At 44.2% G+C, this 22,184-nt stretch overlaps 2 protein-coding genes across 3 annotated transcripts in view; both read left to right on the top strand.

Moving 5' to 3' along the window:
• Positions 1-154: 154 nt before the first annotated feature.
• Positions 155-20,705, top strand: LOC130878142 (CMRF-35-like molecule 4). Of its 2 annotated transcripts, none has more exons than XM_057775950.1 (4): positions 155-215; positions 889-1,190; positions 3,070-3,184; positions 20,645-20,705. In XM_057775950.1, the coding sequence occupies exons 1-3, from the start codon at positions 155-157 to the stop codon at positions 3,142-3,144; spliced, it is 438 nt and encodes a 145-aa protein (XP_057631933.1). In that variant the 3' UTR covers positions 3,145-3,184; positions 20,645-20,705. The 2 variants fall into 2 exon arrangements, with proteins under 2 accessions (XP_057631933.1, XP_057631934.1); XM_057775951.1 differs by lacking the exon at positions 20,645-20,705 and adding an exon at positions 15,995-16,040.
• LOC130878140 (CMRF35-like molecule 7) overlaps positions 13,223-22,184 on the top strand; it is a 38,846-nt gene continuing 29,884 nt past the window's right edge. Inside the window, exons 1-2 of the mRNA XM_057775947.1 lie at positions 13,223-13,256; positions 15,989-16,360. Coding sequence (XP_057631930.1) covers positions 13,223-13,256; positions 15,989-16,360 — 406 coding nt within the window. The remainder of the gene's footprint in view (positions 13,257-15,988; positions 16,361-22,184) is intronic.

Here is a 22,184-nt window from a genome sequence, read left to right as displayed (position 1 = left end):
TTCCTGTACTGGTTCACCTGGAGCCTCACATGGGACCAGGAAGCATAGGACAGAAAGGAGAACTAGGCACGTGAACATTGCGCTTTCCAGAAGGACACACCCCTTCTCTTCTCTTGGGCTTGGTGTGGGTGCAGGTGACATCTGAGCTGAAGAAATGGACCCAAGAGTGTTGGGAGTGTGGCTGTCTTCAGCTCTGCTCCTCTTGCAGGTCCCAGGTGAGCACGGGGACAGGGTGGGGGGCTTACAGCTTGGGACAGGGTGGGGGCTTACAGCTTTGAAAGGGGAGCTCCTGGTGTAAGTGAGAAGGCATGACAGGGGGAATGGGAGGTGAGAGAGAGAATCCAGCAGAGGAAGATGGGGCTTGGAGAGAACGCAGGGAGTGGGAGTGGACAGGAGTGGCCAGCCTGGCCTCACAGTTATAGTCAGGCTCAGTATAGTCATGTCAGCCACACCTGAGACAGTCAGGACCTGCCGAGAGGGTTAGCTGTGAAGTCATTGCCTGAAAACCACAAATCTCTACTGTGCAGACACATGTATGCAGACATTTGTGCATACCAAACACACACAAGAACTCATTCACACCCAAGGAGACATACACACATATATGTACATAAGTAAAATCTCTCTCTCTCTTTCGGTTTTTCTTTCTCTCTGTGACACACGCACACACACACACACACACGCACACACACAGTGTTGTTTCCTGCTGGGTCCTTCCTTTCTCTGGACAATATAGGTGCTCACCTCAGCTCTTGCTCCTGGGTCTGAGAAAGCCTGTCTCCTTTCTCATTGCTTCCTCCAGACCAGAGCGCTCTCTGAGATCTGACCAAGGAAGGCCTGACCCCCATCCAGCTGTGAGGATGCAGTATTGGTGCATGTGTTTTCCAGGCTGTGTCCCTCTGCATGGCCCCAGCACCGTGACAGGCGCCGTGGGGGAATCCCTGAGTGTGCAGTGTCAGTATGAGGAGGAATACAAGAGCAATGCCAAATACTGGTGCAGACACTCGCTTCAACAATGCAAAGTGATTGTCCGGACCAGAGGCTCGAAAGAAGCTAGGAGTGGCCGAGTGTCCATCAGGGACCACCTAGCCAACCTCAGTTTCACGGTGACCTTGGAGAACCTCACCCTGGAGGATGCAGGCACCTACAAGTGTGGAGTGGATGTACCGATTATCAATAGCTTCTTCCGGGTGAGCGATCCCTCCTTGGGAATTGTATCCTCCTTCAAGGTCGTGGTGTCCATGGTTCCAGGTAAGCCCCCTTCATGTCCTGACATCCTGTGTCCAGGTCTGTCATTCCCTCATGAAAGAAGGAATCCAGATACAATAGCATGGTGAGCTTGGTGAATCAGTGACTCAGACACAGGGAGTGGGAGTCCACTCATGCCACTGTGAGAGCATGGGTGGGGTGTGTGATAGTGTATGTTCACCAATGAGAAAAATGAGTTCTTAGAACCTGTTTTTTTGTAACATCTATCTATTTATCTGTCTGTCTGTCTGTCTGTCTGTCTGTCTGTCTACCTATTTATTTGGATTTGCCAGTGCTGTGTGTCATTCAGGGGAGAACTTCTGGCACATAGCTTTCTTTCCCATACCATGGGTCCTGGTGTTCAAACTCAGGTCATTGAGCTTGGCAAACATGAGTTTTTACCCACTGAGATGTCTCATCAGACCCTGTTGGAGATTCTCTGTGTCCCATGTCACAGTCTCAAGCCCGAACCTTTCTAGAGACAGGCCCTGAATGCCTGGTTCTTTGTGACTTCCTGCCCCGATAGGAGACAAGTCCTCTCTCCCAGGTCTCATTTGGTCCGGTCCCCATCTCCATGTGGGAACAGAACCCCAGCACATCTGCTCCCCTCCATCAAGGGCTGCTCTGGCCTGGGACTGAGTGGACACCTCCCTTCCATGGAGGGCCTGAAGGACCAACTTCATCACAGTGGTTCTGGGGCTTTGAGAGGAACCGGAGACACAAGAAAGAGCCTAGATTGTATATCGGGGTTCTTGATCCCTGAGGAATCCATTCAACCCCTCCAAGTCCCTCTGTGTCCCCATTTCCCAGGAACAATGTCCTGCAGGAAGAAACTCAGAGAATCCCTGAAAAGTGTCCCTACCCAGGCAGAGAGTCAAGGGAAATGGAAGCCAGGTCTCAGCTACTTTTGTCCCAATGTTCTCCATGCCTGTAATCTATTGTCCACTAACAGAGGCTGCCTTGGTCATAGAACCCAAATTAGCACATCTCTTTAAGGGCAGGGTGGTGGCAGGAGCTGAAGGGCTCATCTGCTCTGCTATTTCCAGTTTCTTTTTCTTTTCAGAGAAAGAACCGCACTGTTATTCCCAGATTTTTATCTTTTCTGAGAGGGGGGGTCTTGTGTAGCCCAGGTTGGCCACAAACCCACTGTGTAGCTGGGATTCATCTTGAATGACTGATCTTCCTGGCTCTGCCTCTCCCGCACTGGCTTCCCCACACCCAGTTTCCTGTTCTGGTTCTCACTGTTGGTTCCGCCCTCACATAAACTTCCCTCCAGCATCCTCTGTGGGTTCACACTGAGGAGTGTGAAACCAAATCTACTGGTATTACTAGTTCTCCGCAGTAGAGGCCACTCTCCACAGGGTCCTTCAAGCATCTGCCTTTCTAGAACTTTCCACATGGACATGCCTCAGAGATGACTGCCCAGTGGCCTGTCTGGCTGACAGTGTGGGAATGAGTGGGTCGGGCAGACAGGGTCCCACCCCTCTGTGTCTGTCCCCACAAGGGTGGAAGACAAGGAGGCAAAGGTGGGGCTGAGGCCAGCTGGGACCTGGTAACACGTGTCTTGACACTGACACTTAAACTCTCCTCTGTAGGAAGGTTGGCCTCAAGGGTGAAGGTGCCAACCAGCCACAATGCACCATGGGAAAGGAGGCCTTAGCCAGGCCTTGGTGTGGTCATCAGCCTACAGGCTGTGGGACAGCTACCAACCATGTCCCTAGGGTCCTGTGTGAAGCAGAGCTGCAGAGGTGTCAGTGGGTAGGAGATGGAGTGGCAGTCACTGAGACTGTCCTGTGTTTCTATTTTTTATTCCTATCACAGGCTCTGTCCCTGAGGACAGAACAAACACCCTGGGGTCTCCCACATCCTCACCAGTGCACACTCAGCCCAGCGTGACCACAGAGGACACAACTCCTGGTCCCAGCCTACAACCTCGGTGAGGAACCCATATCCCTGAGCCCTCTGGATCGTGTGGGGTGGGGGAGGTGATGCTGAGAGGGTGGAGGGAGAAGGTTTGTATCCCCTCCTTGGGCATCTCCTGCGTCTCCCAATCCCACACTGACCTGGGGGTGGGGTGTCTTGTGAGTGCTGGTTGCTCATCTAAACATTGGAGCACAGCAAGGACCCCCAGACACAGACCTGCTGAGATAGAGTTAGTCCCTGTCCAGAGGTTACCACATAAACACATCCAGAGCCTGGGGAGACGGCTCTGGTGGTAAAGTGCTAGCCTTGCAACCACAAGGATCTGAGTTTTAGACACAGCACACACATGTCAGGCAGAGTAGCATATACTTAAAATACTTGATCTCTGGAGGTGGAGACAGGAGGATGCCTGGGACTCACTGAACAGCCAGCCTAGCCTACGTGGCAAGCTCCAGGCCACTGAGAGATCCTGTCAGAAAAGAAGAGAGATGGACCAGGCATGGTGGCTCCTGCCTTTAGTCCCTACACTTGGCAGAACACCCAAAGTGGAACTTACTTAGAAAACAAATTTCCCTTAAATTATTGTGAACAAAACAGAATATGTTTGTTGGTCCATGCAGAACCTCAGAGGTTGGCTGTGAGCACTGACTAGAGGTTGGAGACTTCATATCTGTGGATACATGCTTGGGGACATATGGTGTCCCCAGCAGGAATGGGGACTGACCTAAGGTGCACAGATGGGCCAGCAGGGATGAGGTGGAGACCAGTCAGCAGGGTTGATAAAACTCTTCTGTCTGTCTTGTGATGGTAGCCTATGTGTTGTCGCACCGTCATGTCTTGTTGTCCTTACAACAAGCACTGAGATGGCCCTAGATTAAGACCCTTTCTGTAGCAGTTTAACATCCCAGGTGCAAATTCTTTAAGACTCCTATCATCTGTCAGGCTCAGTCTTCCCGCACCTTGAGTCTTCATGTTCTAAGCAGATACAGCCAGTAGATGGCAGTGTGGTTCTCAATCTTTCATTCATTAAGCATCCTTTTTTAAAATTAAATTTATTCATTTGTTTTACATCTTGACCAGTTTACCTCCCTCCTCACCTCTCATTCCTTCCTCCCATATTGTGAATCAGTAACTATATTAAGAGGTTCTTTAAAATCCCTTAGCCCCATGAGAATAGCATATAATTCTGCCTTATGGACAGAATTATAAGGGCTTTGTTCTACCTTAATTAATTCTTCTGATTTGTAACCTGCCTTCCCTGATTTATTTGCATCAGTATAAAATGTATGGGCTCCAGTTATTGAAGCATCACGTACAATTTGTGGAAGAATCCAAGAAGTTCTCTTTATAAGGTTAAGTCTATCACTTTTGAGATAGTTGCTATTAATTTCTCCCAAAAAATTAGCACAAGCTCTTTGCCTTGGTTCATTGTCTTCCCATAACTTTTTTATTTCATCAGTAGTGAAAGGCACTATAATTTCTGCTGGATCTGTACCTAGTAATTGACAAAGTCTCAATTTACCTTTTATAATTAATTCAGAGACTTTTTCTGATAAGTTTTTAACTTTTTTTACTTGGTTTATGTGGTACAAAGATCCATTCTAAAATAATATCATCCATTTGCTTTAAAATTCCTGTAGGAGAAATTCTGGAAGGCAATATGACTAGAAGACAACCAAGATTTGGATTCACCCTATCCACATGTGCCTCCTGTAATTTTTCCTCAACAATTGTCAATTCCTTTTCTGCTTCAGCTGTTATTTCTCTGGGATTATTCAAATCTTTATCTCCATCTAAGGTTTTGTTTAAATGAATTATTACATCAGGTGTTATCCCAACAGCCAGTCATAGACTGGAAATGTCTCCTAACAATCTTTGAAAGTCATTAAGTCCATAACTGGTCTCTCCTAATTTGGGCCTTTTCTGTCCTAATTTTCTGCAAACCTATTTTATAACTTAGATAACTGACAGACTCTCCTCTCTGTATTTTTTCAGGATCAATTTATAATCCCGATTTTGGCAAAACTTTCTGTATTTCTTCAAACAGTCTTTCTAAAGTATCCATGTTTGAATCAGATAGCAAAATGTCATCCATGTAGTGATAAATTATAGACTTAGGAAATTGCTTATGTATTATTTCCAATGGCTGATTTACAAAGTACTGGCACAAGGTGGGGCTATTGAGTGTTCCTTGTGGGAGGATAGTCCACTGATATCTCCTAGTAGGCTGAGAATTATTATAAGTTGGCACTGTGAAGGCAAATTTTTCTCTATCCTTTTCTTATAACAGTATAGTGAAGAAACAATCTTTCAAATCAATAGCTATAAAAGGCCACCATTTTGGTAATCAGGAGGGCAGAGGAATTCCAGATTGCCGAGGGCCCATAGGTTGAATAACTTTGTTGACGGCACTTAGATCTGTCACCATTCTCCATTTACCAGATTTCTTTTTTACAACAAATACAGGAGAATTCCAAGGACTGGTTGATTCCTCAATATGGTGAGCATCTAGTTGCTCTCATACCAGTTGTTCTAAAGCCTGCAACTTATCTTCAGCTGGAGGCCACTGCTTAACCCATATTGGCTTCTCAGTTAGCCATTTTAAAGGTAGGGCTGTTGGTACCTCTTAAGGTTTGCTAGTTGCTTTATGTTCTTGTACAGCCTAAATGGTTGGTGACCTTTGTTCATAATACCTTATTATATCCTTCCTAGAATTATGAGTTCCTGGGACTGCAGAAATGTTAATCTGGGTATTTCATTGCTGTAGCAGGTCATGACCCCATAATTTTATTGCAATATCAGCTACATATGACCTCAGTTTCCCTCTTAGACATTCTGGCCCAAAACAGTCAACCCATCCGGTGTTTTGTTTCACTTGAGATAACTATCACAATTCCATTTATACACTCTTAACTTTGGTCTCTGATCATTTATAGAAGTTTTCCAGAATATACGTTTCTTATTTTATTTTTTTCTTTTTTTCTTTTTTTGGTTTTTTGAGACAGGGTTTCTCTGTGGTTTTGGAGCCTGTCCTGGAACTAGCTCTTGTAGACCAGGCTGGTCTCGAACTCACAGAGATCCGCCTGCCTCTGCCTCCCGAGTGCTGGGGTTAAAGGCGTGCGCCACCACCGCCCGGCACGTTTCTTATTTTCTATTTGAACTTTTGATTTATCATTTATAACAGTGTGGTCTTTTACAGACAGCTCTGGATTTTTTAAATTTTCCTGGTGTAACATGTCCTCCACAGTTACTGGGAATGTCTGGGCCACTTTTGGCTTGGGGGCCTGTGAGAAACTCCTCAAGGAGTTTCCCAATGGTATCAGGTTGCCTTGTCTGCATTCATCGGTCTGATGTCAGCCTTTGCCACACCTTCTACATATGCCTGAAGGCTGAGGTCCCTATTTTTGCCATTCCCAGAGGAGATATTATTCCTAGAAATTCCTTGCTTACAATCCCTTTTCAGATGTCCTGTTCTACCACAATCACAACATTTGGCAGTTTAATGTCTCCTCATTACTTTGGAAATTGCTTATCCTACCCAAGATTCAGCATTATAGTCAAATGTCTCAATATTCTTTATATGCAGAATCCATTCCTCCAAAGGTGCTGATCTAATCTTTAAAGATCCAATTATCTTTTTGCATTCTAAGTTTGCATTTTCAAAAGCTAGAGATTCAAAAATCACACGTCTAACATCTGGGTCTGTTATTCCTATTTGTACAGCCTTACTTAATCTTTATAAAAAGTCAGTAAAGGGTTCTCTCTGTCCTTGTCTAACCTTTGTATATGATTCAGTTCTTTTTCCTAGTTCGTTAATCCTGTTCCAAGCATTTAAGGCTGCTTTGTGGCATAGGGAAAAGATTTCTTTATCGTAAAGAGCTTGGACCTGTGGGTCAGCGTAAGGGCCTTTGTCACAAATTTGATCTTGGGAAATCTCAAGGCCTTTTGCTTTTCCCCGTTGTTCTATATTTTTGGACTCTTCCCTGAAAAAAATTCTAAACATCAAGGAAGGTCCGTCATCCAAGACTGCTGAAACTAACTGCAAAAGGTCATGGAAAATTGACCCGACATTAGAAGCCCAAGTCTTTATCATCTCCTTGCGGAATGCAAGCCATAAGTTATGACAGCTTGCTTAGTTTCTTTTAGGTCATTCATTCCTATAGGTATCCATCTACCTTCTTTGTGCGTATGTGCGCCTAGAAAATTTCCAAGTTGCCACATGCAGCAAACTCTGCTGTGATGGGGATTCTACAAAAAACTGCTTGGACAAAAGCAAGCCTGTCTGGGCCATGGAAGGACCAAGCGGTCCACCCAGTGGGTGTGGAGTTTGAAACCATGTGGGCACCAAGTGTGGAATGAACCAAGTGATGAACAGATGTTTGAAAGAAATCCCACACTAGCTCAGAAATGCAAAATAGTTATTTATTTAGGGGTAAACTTACAAATCAGAATCCTCTGCTTGACCGGTTGAATCCCGCAATCCAAATGAGCAGCCGGTGGAAAGGAGGAAGGAAAAAAGGGACTGACGCAGATTCTACATCCGCATATATAGTAGAAGAGGCCATGCCCCAATAGGTGGGTAATCACAAGCTGCAGGTCTTCCTACAGTGTATGGTGGATTATGTTGACATATTTCTGTATGTTGAACCATCCCTTCATCTCTGGAATGAAGCCAAGTTGATCATGGTGGATGATGATTCTGATGTGTTCTTGGATTTGATTTGACAGTATTTTATTTAGTATTTTTGCATCAATGTTCTGTAATTCTCTTTCTTAGTAATGTCTTTCTGTGGTTTGGGTATCAGGGTAATTGTAGCCTCATAAAAAGAGTTTGGCAATGTTCCTTCTGTTTCTATTGTATGGAATAATTTGAGGAGCATTGGTATTAGTTCTTCTTTAAAAGTTTTGTAGAGGGCTGGAGAGATGGCTCAGTGGTTAAGAGCATTGCCTGCTCTTCCAAAGGTCCTGAGTTCAATTCCCGGCAACCACATGGTGGCTCATAACCATCTGTAATGAGGTCTGGTGCCCTCTTCTGACCTGCAGACATACACACAGACAGAATATTGTATACATAATAAATAAAAAAAAATAAATATAAAAAAAAAGTTTTGTAGAATTCTGAGATGAAGCCATCTGGCCCTGGGCTTTTTTTGGTTGGGAGACTTTTGATGACTGTTTCTATTTCTTCAACAGTTATAGGTCTGTTTAATTTGCTTATCTGGTCTTGATTTAATTTTGGTAAGTGATATTTATCCAGAAGGTTGTCCATTTCCCTTAAGTTTCCTAATTTTGTGGAGTACAGGTATTCAAAATATGACCTGATGATTCTCTGTATTTCTCCATGTCTGTTGTTATGTTTCCCTTTTCACTTCTGATTTTGTTAATTTGAATATTCTCTCTCTACCTTTTGGTTAGTTTGAATAAAGATTTGTCTATTTTGTTGATTTTCTCAAAGAACCAACTCTCTATCTCATTGATTCTTTGTATTGTTTTCTTTGTTTCTATTTTGTTGATTTTAACTCTCAATTTGATTATTTCCTGCTGTCTATTTCTCTTGGGTGAGTTTTCTTCTTTGTGTTCTAAAGTTTTCAAATGTTCTGTTAATTCATTAGTGTGGGATTTTTTCCAGCTTCTTTATGTAGGCATTTAGTGCTACAAACTTTCCTCTTAACACTGTTTTCATTGTGTCCCATCAATTTGGGTATGTTGTGTGGTCATTTTCATTGAATTTTAGGGAGTCTTTAATTTCTTCCTTGACCCATTGATGATCCAGGTGAGCATTGTTTAATTTCCATGTGTTTGTGGGCTTTCTGGAATTAGTATTGCTGTTGACTTCTAGTTTTAAACCATGGTGATCTGATAAGATACATGGGGTTATTCCTTTTTTTTATTTGTGGAGGTTTGTTTTGTTACCGAGTATGTGGTCAATTTTTGAGATGGTTCCATGAGGTGCTGAGAAGAAGGTATTTTTTTTTCTGTTTGGATAAAATATTTTATAGATGTCTGTTAAGTCCATTTGAATCATAACATCTGTTAATTCCCTTATTTCTCTGTTCATTTTTTGTCTGATTGACCTGTCCAGTGGTGAGAGTGGATTGTTGAAGTCTCCCACTATTAGTGTGTGGGGTTTAATGTATAATTTAAGTTTTAGAGTGTTTCCTTTACATATGAGGGTGCCCTTGTATTTGGGGCATAGAAGTTCAGTATTGAGATTTTCTCTTGATGGATTTTTCCTGTGACTGTTATGAAATGTCATTCTTTGTCTCTTTTGGTTGATTTTACTTTGATGGCTATTTTGTTAGATATTAGGATAGCTATACCTGCTTGTTTCTTAGGTCCATTTGATTGGAATTTTTTTTTCTCAACCCTTTATTCTGAGACGATGTCTGTGTTTGAAGTTGAGATATGTTTCCTGTATGCAGAAGGATAGATTCTCTTTTCGTATCCAGTCTGTTAGCCTGTGTCTTTTTATAGGTGAGTTGACTCCATTTATATTAAGGGATATTAATGACCAGTGATTGCTATCTCCTGTTAATTTAGTTTTCATTGTTGATGGTGTTAATTTGTGCATTTTCCCCTTCTTTGGGATTTGCTGCTATGAGACCATCAATTGTCTGTGTTTTTGTTGATGTAGCCATCTTCCTTAAGTTGGAGATTTCCTTCTAGTATTTTGTGCAGGACTGAGTTTGTGGCTAATTATTTGTTAAATCTGGTTTTGTCATGGAATATCTTGTTTTGTCCTTCTATAGTGATTGAAAGTTTTGCTGAGTATAGTAGTCTGGCCTGGCATCTGTGGTCTCTTATTGTCTGCCTAATGCTTGACCTTCTGGTTTTCATTGTTTCCAATGAGAAGTCAGGTGTAATTTGATAGGTCTGCCTTTATATGTTACTTGGCTTTTGTCCTTTGCAACTCTAAATATTCTTTCTTTACTCTGTATGTTTAGTGTTTTGATTATTATGCAGTGAGGGGACTTTTTATTTAGTCTGTTTGGTGTTATGTAAGCTTCTTGTGTTTTCATAGGCATATCTTTTTTTTAGGTTGGGAAAGGTTTCTTCTATGATTTTGTTAAATATATTTTCTGTGCTTTTGAGTTGAAGTTCTTCTCCTTCTTCTATACCTATTATTCTTAGGTTTGGCCTTTTCATGGTGTCCCATATTTCCTGGATATTTTGGATTAAGTTTTTGTTAGGTTTAATGTTTTCTTTGACTGATGAGTCTACTTCCTCTATTGTATGTTCAGCGCTTGAGATTCTCTCTTCCATCTCTTGTATTCTGCTGTTCATGCTTGCGTTTGTGGTTCTTGATCATTTTCTCATGATTTCTGTTTCTATAATTCCTTTGGCTTATGTTTTCTTTATTGTCTCTATTTCAGTTTTCAAGACTTGAATAGTTTCTTTCAAATGTTTGATTGCTTTTTCCTGGTTTTCTTTAAGGGATTTGCTAATGTCTTCCAAATTTTTGTTTGTCTTTTCCTCCATTTCTTTGAGGGAATTTCTCATTTCCTCTTCAAGAGTTTCAAACATTCTTCTGAAGTTATTTTTTAGGTCATTTTCTTCTGCTTCATTTATATTTGGTTGTTCAAGCCTTGCTGTTGTAGGGTCTTTAGGTTTTACCGGGGTCATGTTGCTTTTTGTGGTATTGCTTGTGCTCTTACCTTTTCTTCTCATCTTTTCCACTAATAAGTCTAATTGGGGCTGTCTGTGATTCTGTTGAATAATCTTCTAGGTGTCAGTGAATTCAAAACTCAGATGGTTGTTCCCCATGTTACAATCAGTGCCACAGTTCTAGTTACCCCATTGGTCACTCTGTGTTCCTAGAGATCTCCCAGTGCTCCCAGGCTTTGCTACACTCCCTTGGATTTTACTGTCTCAGGCCTGCTCTAGCCTAGGTTGTTGGCTCAGACCTCTTTCTGTAAATGTCCCTAATCTGGGTCTATTCCTGCAGAGGTCTCTGGCTTGGGGTTGGTCCTGTAAAGAACTCTGGCTCTGGTCTACTCCATCAGAGTTCCCAGACTCAGGTGCACCCAGACCCGCAGAGCTCCTGGCTCAGGCTTACTCCCTCGGGGTTCCCAGACTCCTGCAGACGTTTCTGGTTCCTGCCTATTCCCTTTGATGTCCCAGACCAATGCCCAGACCTGCAGATGTCCTGGCTCTGACCTACTCTTTCTGAGGTTCCAGACTAATGCCTGGACTTGCAGAGATCTCTGGTCTCTTCCTACTCCCTCAGAAGTCCTAGATTTACACCAAGACCCACAGAAGTCCTGGCTTAGGCCTGATTTCTTGGGGTCCTAGACTGGTGCCCAGACACACAAGGGTCCTGGCTTAAGTCTACTCCCTTGAAGGTCCCAGATTTATGTCAGCAGACTCTGTCTCTGGCTCACTCACTCAGTGGTTGCTCCCTTATACCTCTTCCTGTAGAGTTTGCTGTCTCTTGTCTGTTCTGGCCCAGGTTGCTGGCTCAGTCCTGAACTGCTAATGTCCCTGGACTGGATCCCCCCCCCCCATTGAGCTTGCTTTCTCAGGTCCACTCAGGCCCAGATAGCTAGTTCAGTCCCACTCCTGTGTAATTTGTTGCCTCAGGCCTGCTCCAGCCCAAGGTGGAGTTTATTGCCTCAGGCCCACTTTGGCCTGGGTTACTGGCTTTGACCTGTTTCTGTAAATCCTGGTCTGGATCCACTCCTGCAGGGGTGCCTGGCTTAGAGTTGGTCTTGCAAAGGTCTCTGGCTCCACTCTACTCCTTTGGAGTTCCCAGGCAGGTGTGTGCTCAGATCCACAGAGGACCTGGCTCAGACTTACTCCCTCTGAGGTCCCAGACCCACACTTGGACCTGCAGAGGTTTCTGGTTCCTGCCTATTCCCTTTGATGTCCCAGACCAAGACTTTCCATCAGCACATAGAGCATATGAGAGCATGCCCAGCTGAATGGGTAACTTAAAGGCTACCAGCTGTAGGAATTCCAACAGCAACTAGATAATTACAGCTTTACAATTTTCCTTGTCACAGAAGAAATTTAAAGTTTATAAAGGTTGACAAGTATAAAACCTTAAGTTTCCTTTCTAAGAAGATGCTTTAAGGTCTAAAAGAATATTTTTAGACTGGTAATACAAAACTTCATGATAGGAAGTGATTTAGGTATAAAACTTTGAACTCATCAAGATAGGATAGATAATAGAATACCTTCTCCAAAGTTGCCAAACACAAGTGGACTGGACATTGGGAATGTAAATCTTACCTGATAATGGTTTTTATTGTATATAGTTTATTGATGTTAGAGAAAGAGAATTTTATTGGATTTCTAAAAGGGGAAAATGTTGGAATAATCTTTTTATACACTGTGTGAAGATGAATCTCTCTCCTTCCTCAATGATTGGTTTAATGAAGACCTGAATGTCCAATAGCTAGACAGAAGAGATTAGGCAGGACTTCTGGGCAGAGATAGGAACTCTAAGAGAGAATTGGAGGGACACAAGACTCTCCAGTCAGACATGGAGGAAGTCAGGCTTAGGGTACTGAGGAGAGGTAACAAGCTATGTGGCAGATTGTAGATTAATACAAATGCATTGATTTAAGTGTTAATAGCTACTTGTGAACAAGCCTAAGCTAAGGTCAAGCTTTTACAATTTATAAAAAGCCTCTGTGTTATTATACGGGAGTTGGCAGCCCACAGAAAAGTCTGTTTCATGCTCTCCTCACCCCTGATTTCTTGCAACTTATGCACGCCCCAGGTGAGCAGAAGGGTTTGCTGTATTCCATAGATGGCATCTCTCTCTATTGTCCTGTCTATCTGTGTCTCCCCTTGGGAGTCCCACCCATTGTTCAAATTCCGATCTATCATGGCATCTATCTAGTAGAGGAAGTTCCAAGCTGTACCACACAGGCAATGACTTGGTCTTATCAAAGACTGACATCCGCTTTCTCGAAATATGAAAATTTGAGAAGTTGTCAAGGAAGTGAATTATTTAAAGTAAATTCAAGCTGAGCTTCAGGTTCATGCAGAGTGCTAGTTTCTGTCACTAGCAGAGAGACAGAAGGACAGGAGAGAAGACAGGATCATGTGGTTTCTGGCTGCTCTGCTCCTCTTCCTCGCAGGTAAGTAGCTGGGGCTTTAAGACATCACATTGTCAGGTTTGGGGATGACACAAATGGTCTGCCCTGGGTTGTGGAAAATAGGAAGGGCTGATTCATTCACCAAAGGTTTACTCCCTAAATAAAAGGCAAGTCTTCAGCATCTGATGGATCCTATGGGTGCCGCAGGAGAAGCAAAAACAAAACCAAATTTTCAAAACTCTATCAGAATGTTTTTCTCAGCCCTGGCCGCTCCACAATAGTGGATGAGAGGATGGATAAACAAACTCTGTAAAAACATGTTTACTTTTATATTTGGCACTTTGAGATAGGATCTCATGCAAGCTACAATGACCCTGAAGTTGTGATTGTCAGACCTCCACCCTCTGAGTGTTGGGATTTCTAGATGCACCTCCATTTCCAGCTACCTTCTAATTTTTGATTGTCCACACTCAGAAGCAGAGGTAGGTAGACCTCTGTGAGTTCAAGGACAGTCCGGTCTACATAGGAGACCTGTCTCAAAAAGCCAAAAGAAACTGATAGGGTACAATGTAGTGACATTTCATTAATAAATAAGGCTTGCCTGAAGTTCAGAGAGTAAAACAGACCCACTGGTCAGCCTTACAGACCAGGCAGTGGTGACAGATATTTTTAATCCCAGTAGCCACATTAGTTTGCCATAGAAACTTGGCTGTAGTGGTGTACACCTTTAATCCCAACCCTACAGAGGAATATAAGACCAAAAGAGACAACTCTCAGTCAGTATCATTCTGAGGATTCCTGGAGGCAGGATCGCTGTTTCGGACTGAGGTAGGGGAAAGAGCCAGTGGCTGGATGTTTTGCTTTTCTGACCTTCAGTCAAGATTTATTTATAAAAATACAACTAAGATATCACTACAGTACCATGTGCCATTTGTGTGTACAGGATGTGGCAGTCAGATCGTGGTAGTGGCAGTCAGATCATGGTAGCTCACCTGTCACAAGCATTTGTCATTTGTTTGTACTAGAAGCATTTGTTTTCTTCTCTAGTCTATATTCTGTTTACTGCTTATTTGAAGTCGACTTTTGGGAAAAAAATGTGTCTGTGAGTTGAATGCATGTGTGTATGTGTGTGCTCAGGTATATTGTGTGGATACACATATACGTATATGTGGAAACCAGAGATAAGCATTGGGTACCTTTATCACTCTCAAACTTGTTTGTTGACATGGGGTTTCCCTCTAATCCTGGAGCTCACTGACTCAGTCTACATGCCCAGTGATCCCCAGGGATCCTCCTGCACTAACTCCCCAGCTCTCGTGGCTACAGACACATCTCATATCACCTGGATGTTTCCATGTGTTCTGGGGATGCAAACTCAGGTCTCCGGCTTATGCAGCAAACACTTCACTGACCTGTCCATCTCCCCATGCCCCTGGCCCCAGAGAATTACGTTCTAGCTTCCTTATATAAATAAAACCGTGTGGTAGCCTCTTTCTGCGTCTGATTTATTTCACTTCCTCCAATTCCATCTGTGGGCTACAAATGACAGAATTCAATCCTTCTACAATGCTATTCTATTGCACTTCTGTAGCACACTTTACTATCCATACAACCAACTTAAGAGGACTTGGGGTCAGATTTTTATGGATCTGAAGGACAGCACAGGATCCGTGTGCTGTGGGCTCTGTACCACGCGGAGATCAGACTAATTGTTGTCATTTAGGTCAACTTTCAAGGCATTCATCTAGAGTGATTCCCTACAGAACCCCTAGAAACTGCTGGACTACCCAAGGTGGCCTCTGCATGGCCATAGGATGTGGTTCTTCAGATGGACCTCCTGAGGGTCATGGGTACTGAAATGAAGGCAGGATCATGTCCTGTGGACAAGATCTTTTGATACTTCCTCTGCCCCAGGGAAACACAAAGATGGTTGCAAATGTGTTCTATGAAATGGACTTTGATTGGCCATTGGGGCATGGAGAGGGGTGGGTGGCAGGAAGCCATGATGGCTCAGGGTCACCATTTTATTTTCTGAGTCCTGTACCTGAACTCATCTGTATCAGGATTTTCCTTTGGGGCTACCAACCATTTCCCAAATCGTGACACACACACACACACTTAGGATTAGTTTTGAATGTTTGGTCTTAGCTTCTGCACGTTTCTGGCTAGGTCCAACTTAAATTAACCTGCCTTTCTATCGACCTTTTCCTTGGGGCATTTTACCTTTTCTCACTTTCTTGCTGTCTATATGCCTGGCTGGCTGATGGCTGCCTGGCTTCTGGCCCCAGTCAAGTCCCTGGTTCTCTCCTCCTTCTTGCTTTCTTCTTCCCAACCCTACATTTCTCCTCCTGTTTATTCTCCCTCCCTGCAGCTCCACCTATCTCTTCTCTGCCTAGGTATTGGCCATTCTGCTCTTTATTAGACCAATCAGGTGCCTTAGGCTGGCAAGGAGGAACAAAGGGAGCACATCTTTACATCATGAAACACACATCCTGATCTCATTAAGCAAATGTAGCAGAAGCAAGTGTAACCCACCTTTATACAATTAAAGTAATATTCCGCAGCATTCACAAATGAAACACATCTTAGCCTAGTGAAAATAACATTCTACAACCCTCATCAGCCATTTTTTGAGGCTTTGACAAATAGAATGACAATGTCCAGTCTGGGGAAGAGGGTAGCTCTTCACTGATGGTTATGAATTCTTTGTTGACTCAGGGCACTGTGCCCTCCCCTTGGTGTGGGAGATCAGTGGTCCACGGGTTTGTATTTTCCAGGCTGCTCCACTGCTCAGGATGCAATCACAGGTCCAAACATGGTAAATGGTCAGGAGCAGAGCTCCTTGACTGTGCAGTGCCGTTATGACTCCCACTGGAAGAATTACAGGAAGTACTGGTGCCGAGGAGCTGTTTGGAAAACATGTGAGATTCTGGTTAAAACGTATATGGAGCAGTTGGTGAAGAAGGACCGAGTGTCTATCAGGGATGACCAGACAGACTTCATCGTCACAGTGACCATGGAGGAGCTGAGGAAAAGTGATGCCGGCATATACTGGTGTGAGATTGAAAGATTTGGATATAATCACAAATTTAAAGTTAATGTGAACATTGACCCAGGTAAGAAAACATTCCAGAACATCTTAGGTAGAATGAGGATTCTGGACCCTGAACTCATGACTATAAAAGTCTTAATGGAAAAGATAAACACAGTCTACTCTGTTGGTCCCATCTTCTACTGAGATAGAAGGTGAGGTGGGGAGGCCTTGACTTCCCGCCCTCATGTGTGTCTTGTATAATCTCACTTGCACAGATCTGAGAAACAAATTTAGAACCTCATGTTGCTAGCCAAGTATTTTATTGCTGAATTAAACTCCCATGCTGAGACCCGCCACACCCCTGTACCATTATGATAAAATAGAAGAAGCCACAGAAGCTCTATTTCTGGGCAACATAGAGTAATAAGGATCAGATTTATGTCTGTTTACATACCTACAACCAAGAAAATAGAAAAAAATGGCTGTGGAGAGATTGATCAGGATTTAAGAGCACTGGTTGCTTTTCCAGAGGACTTGGTTTGGTTCCCAGCACCTCCATGGCAGCTTAGAACCATCTTCAACTCTAGTTCCAGGGGATGTGATGGCCTCTTGTGGCCTCCATGGTCACCGTATGCACATGGTGCACATAGATACTGGCAAGCAAACACCCATAGACATAAAATACATATTTTTTTAAAAATAGACAAAATATACAAAGCTGGAGTTTTCTGTATATTGCCCACCAGACAGTGATGAGTGAGCCCCGAGGAAGCGAGTGTTGAAGGGGAGCTGCTGCTCTGCCTGTCCATCATCTTTCTTTAGGAAGGAATTAGTGTAAAACTTTGGGTGGTGACAGCAGAGCAACCTCCTCGATTCCTAGCAGAAAAGCTTTAGGCCATGCCCAGAGTTGAGCTCCTCAGGAGGAGTGAAGCATGTTTCGTTTGTATCTTTAGCCTCAGAAACTTCAACTGAAATAACAACAATCGTGGTACCAGTTGTGACATCCACACCACCAACCTGGGAGGACACGAGCAACCGTGGGCAGAATCAAACCAGCACCCTCACCTGGTAAGCAGTCTGGTCATGTTTCCCACTGGGCTGTCCCTGTGGCCTCTCCTCTGGAAGGGCCTCCAGAATAAACAGAAGAGCCCCAGGACTCATAGGATTCAGGAAAATCTATGTATATCCCATAGCACTACCTGTGTATATCCCAAGCAGTACATGGCGCTTCCTGTGTATATCCCAAGCAGTACATGGCACTTCCTGTGTATATCCCAAGCAGTACATGGCACTTCCTGTGTATATCCCAAGCAGTACATGGTGCTTCCTGTGTATATCCCAAGCAGTACATGGCACTTCCTGTGTATATCCCAAGCAGTACATGGTGCTTCCTGTGTATATCCCAAGCAGTACATGGTGCTACCTGTGTATATCCCAAGCAGTACATGGCGTTATCTCTGTATATCACAAGCATTACACAATGCTATCTGTGTGTATTATAAGCAGTACATGGCGCTACTGTGTATATCCCAAGCAGTACATGGCGCTACCTGTGTATATCCCAAGCAGTACATGGCATTATCTCTGTATATCACAAGCATTACACAATGCTATCTGTGTATATCAGAAGCAGTACATGGCGCTACCTGTGTATATCCCAAGCAGTACATGGCGCTATCATGAATTTGAAAAAGTCACTTATCTGAATACCAAATTGGCCTGGCCATCTTGTAATTTAACTTGCTAAACCCAGTAACTATCTTGTAGAGACACTGAGGCTGGAATATTCTCATGACAAAGCCTGAGGTGGACTTCCCCAACCCTTTTACATTTTAGTCTACCAAGACTTCCCTTCTAAGCTTCAACTACAGTAAGGAGGCATCTTCTGAGTGGCAGAAGAGACTGAGCCTGACCCTTACTGTCTCCCCCATTTTTTCCCCACAGAGCAGGACAGAGGGCCACAGTTGAGTCTCCTCTGAGTTAGAGAGATTCCTCTCCAACAACCTTCTGTCTACAGCCCATTAAATAAATCCAATTGTTCCAATGCAACTCTGCCAAGAGCCAGTGTGGGGGTCTAGGAAGCACAGAGGAGGAGCGTGGGAAACTGAGGACCGTGCTGTGACAGTGTGATGCTCGTCACTCCTGAAGGTGTCCAGAGCAACTCCTAGCACCATACAGCTACCTCGGCATAATTCCATCCCAGCCTGTTGGGGTCAAGTCTCCAGGTCAAGGACACAGCTAAACCACAAGCCTCCACTTCCCCCTAAAGATAAGACAGAGGTCACCTCAGTAGCCCTCGCTGAGAACTGTCCCTCAGGTCTTATCTGGTCCTCTGTTCTATCTGTCTACTAAATCATAAGTTAGACAAACATGTCTCGATGCATTTCCGCCTTATAGGGCTACTTTTTAAATTTTCTTGCCCTCCCAGTGCTTTCGAAGTGTTTTTGTTAGTTTCTTTTGCAAGCAGATAGAGGGTTAGTTATCAGGGGTCTCTGAGTTCCAGCCTCAGCACCCCCTCAGTGTTCAGAACATGATGCTCACAGCGAACAAAAACTGGCTAAAAAGTTTCTGAGGGTGAACAAATTTACTCAAACATGTTTCCCCTTCAAGTCTCTTTATTCTTCCAAAAAGCAACCCACTCACAAGGCTGTCAGTTTCTATGCATACATGGACAGAATCAGCAGTTCCATACGCAATGGCAATGATACCAAGCATGCGCTTCACAGAGCCACGAAAACTGGTAATTCTGACAATGCAGATGCCTGGTAGTTTACTACTGTCTCAGAGGATGCATGGTTGTGAAGATCCCTGGCAGATAACAGGAGGAATGAGGATGGGGCTTTAAATCAGTACAAAATTCAAAGAAGAGAAAAGGGGCTTTTGTGTACTAACTCCCTTTCTTTCTTTCTTTCTTTTTTATTTATTTATTTATTTATTTATCTATCATGTATACAATATTCTGTCTGTGTATATGCCTGAAGGCCAGAAGAGGGCGCCAGACCTCTTTACAGATGGTTGTGAGCCACCATGTGGTTGCTGGGAATTGAACTCAGGACCTTTGGAAGAGCAGGCAATGCTCTTAACCACTGAGCCATCTCTCCAGCCCCTAACTCCCTTTCTTACGTGGGACTAGTTAAGCTAGAAGTTTGTGATAAGTGGAGAAAAAGAGGGAAGAAAAAGGCAGCAGTGCTATTGCACTTTCTGAGCACTTCTGCTTCCTACCTCAGAGGCTGGGAGGGACACAGCACCGTGGTAACCATGGCAACCGCATCAGGGGGGGAAAGCTATGCTTCTGAGGAAGGCTGTCCAGTCACCAGCACAGAGGGAAGTTGTGTTCATCATACACTACTGGGATATTTCGGGATGAAACCCACTATGGAAAAGGGGAACGCTATGGCTAAACAAGGATTTTACAGAAATGGCAGTGGCTTTTCAAAAGACAGGCGTTCCCGAAGCTCTGCAGATAGGGTCCCTCACTGGATTGTACTCCTGAGTGTTTATTCTAGAGATCTGTCGGCTGTGTTTCACTGCAGAGTACTGTGGCCTTGTAGCAGTTAGTCAAGGAGAGACAGAGGGTACAAGGCTCCAGAACTGTAGAGAGTCCAAGAGAGTGTGGAGCATGCACAGAGTGCTGTCCTGGGGGACAGGTGAGGAACATTTGATGCATGGTGTGCCAAAGGCAGCTCTTCCATCTTCCAGGAACACGTATGTGCTACCTGTGACTCACAGAGGATCTGTGGTTGTAGATACTTTCCATGAACTGAGGATGGCCTCCGGCTGAGCCAAAGGAAAAACCGAGGATGGTCCAAGAAAGGAGATGGACACCTGGGTGGGGATGAGGATGACAGAGAGGTGGAGAACAGGGGATCAATATTGTTCAGTTTCTCGCAGAGCCATGGGGTATAATAAAGGAACCAAAAAAAAAAACCACAACACGAATATCAATTCATGCAACAGAGCAGAAGCAGGCAATAGCCACTTGTAGACATAGTATGCCCCAAGGCTCCTAAGTGTGTATCAGGTACCACACAGTGATGATGCTGGGCAGGGCCACCCGGGTGAAGAATGTAGCAGAAGCCAAGGTCAAAAGGTCAGGTTTCAGGGTCGCCTTCAGCCTGGCTGGAATGAAGACTAGGTGAGGAGGACTTCTGGGAAACCAGACAAACAGAGAGGACTGTGGTCAAAGGGGACTTGAGGGACACCAGGCAAAGCTCCCTGGGCAGGGCAAAGCCTGCAGGCACCATGAGCAGCCATGCATTTGCAGGGAGCCCATCCTAGTAGTGCCCCAGGCTTGTCCTTATCTGGCCATTGAAGGATGAGATAGGAACACAAGGAAGACTGAGACCTCTGTGCCAGGTGACTTCTTACTTTCTGTCTCCTTCGTTTCCCACAGGTCCCTGCTGAGCAGCATCTACTTCAAGATCCTGGTCTTTCTGGAGCTGCCCCTGTTCCTGAGCATGCTCAGTGCTGTCCTCTGGGTAAACAAACCTCAGAGGTGCTCTGGGGGAGGTGAAGTCGGCCTGGGGAAGATCCAGAGTTCTGATGCCACGAACAGAGGGGAAAGCTTCCATGCAGAAAGAAAATAATCTCTCTCTCCCTGGTGTGTGTGTGTGTGTGCACATGTGTGCATGCACGCACACATGTTTGCATATATATATATAGGGAACAAATTCTGGAATCATTCCATTGTTGTCTGAGACATGATATCTCATGGGCCTGGACCTTTCTTTGCCAAGCAGACCAGGATAGCTGATAGGGAACTTCAGGGACCCATGAGTCTCCACCTCTTAACTTGCCATTGTAAATACACACAACAGCCTCAACTTTAAAACACACACACATCATCATAGGTTATTTTGATGACACCCAAGTCCTTGTAAGGAAGCCAAGCGTCTTGCCAACTGAACCATCTCCCAGCCAAGAAAAAAAAAAGCATTTCTCCAAAGGAATGGCTGTGGTCTGCAGTACACGTGACTCTGGGGTACAGTGGGCTCAGCCTCAGACTGCTTCCCCAACTATAGCAGGGACAGCTGACGTTCTGGAACCCTTCAGGTTCTCCCGACCCTCAGAACATCCTACAGTTCTATCCTGGGCCTTTCTTCCTCTGAGGGCCTCCAGGGAAGTAGAAAATACAAGAAAAAGTCATGCTTCTTCTTAGGGCCTCAGTTTCTTGGGAAACACATGTCTTCCCAAGCCTGTGAGCCACCAGCCAGATTTGACCAAATATCTGGGAAATGTGGCCTCAGAAAGTGGCATAAACATTTGCCACTGTCATTGTGGCTGTCTGTGGCTTCCAGACAGAACACACCATGTTTACTAACAGTCAACACAACCGAGAGACTCATTTCATTGCTTTCCAAATGCAGATGGAGCAATTGACTCGTCTCTGTGCTGCCTGTTCCCAGGGGTTCCCACAGTGTGACTCAGTGCTGGTCCCTGAAGTCCAGATTCTTGGTCCAGAAGACCAAATGGGATGTGTTGAATAACATTATTTTAACTATGCAAAGCTGTGTTTCAATTGTTTACATTACGGAATATCATTTTGATTGTGTAAAGTTGTATTACATTTCTTTCTGCTGCCTTTCTTAATGATGGAAAGATGTGTTACTTTTGTTTTGCTGAATTTGTTTGATTATATAAAGATGTGTTGCTATTTCATCTTGCCTGCCCAAGGCACCTGATTGGTCTAATAAGAAGCTGACTAGCCAATAGCTAGGCAGGAGAGGGATATGTGGGGCAGGCAGGCAGAGAGAATGAGTAGGCTAGAGAGAGAGAGGAAAGAAACAAAGAGAATGAGGGAGAAATAGAGTGACACACCCAGGCCCAGAAGTCAGGTGGACACCAAGCAGCCAGGCATAGAGACAGCAGGAAAGCAAGATATGCAGAAAGAAAAAAAGGTAAAAAGCCCCGGGCAAAATGTAGATGAAGAAAAA

Source organism: Chionomys nivalis, chromosome 7 (assembly GCF_950005125.1).
Source record: "Chionomys nivalis chromosome 7, mChiNiv1.1, whole genome shotgun sequence".
NCBI lineage: Eukaryota > Metazoa > Chordata > Mammalia > Rodentia > Cricetidae > Chionomys > Chionomys nivalis.
The sequence above is the reverse complement of the archived record's forward strand: the minus strand, read 5'-3'. Positions and strand labels throughout refer to the sequence as shown.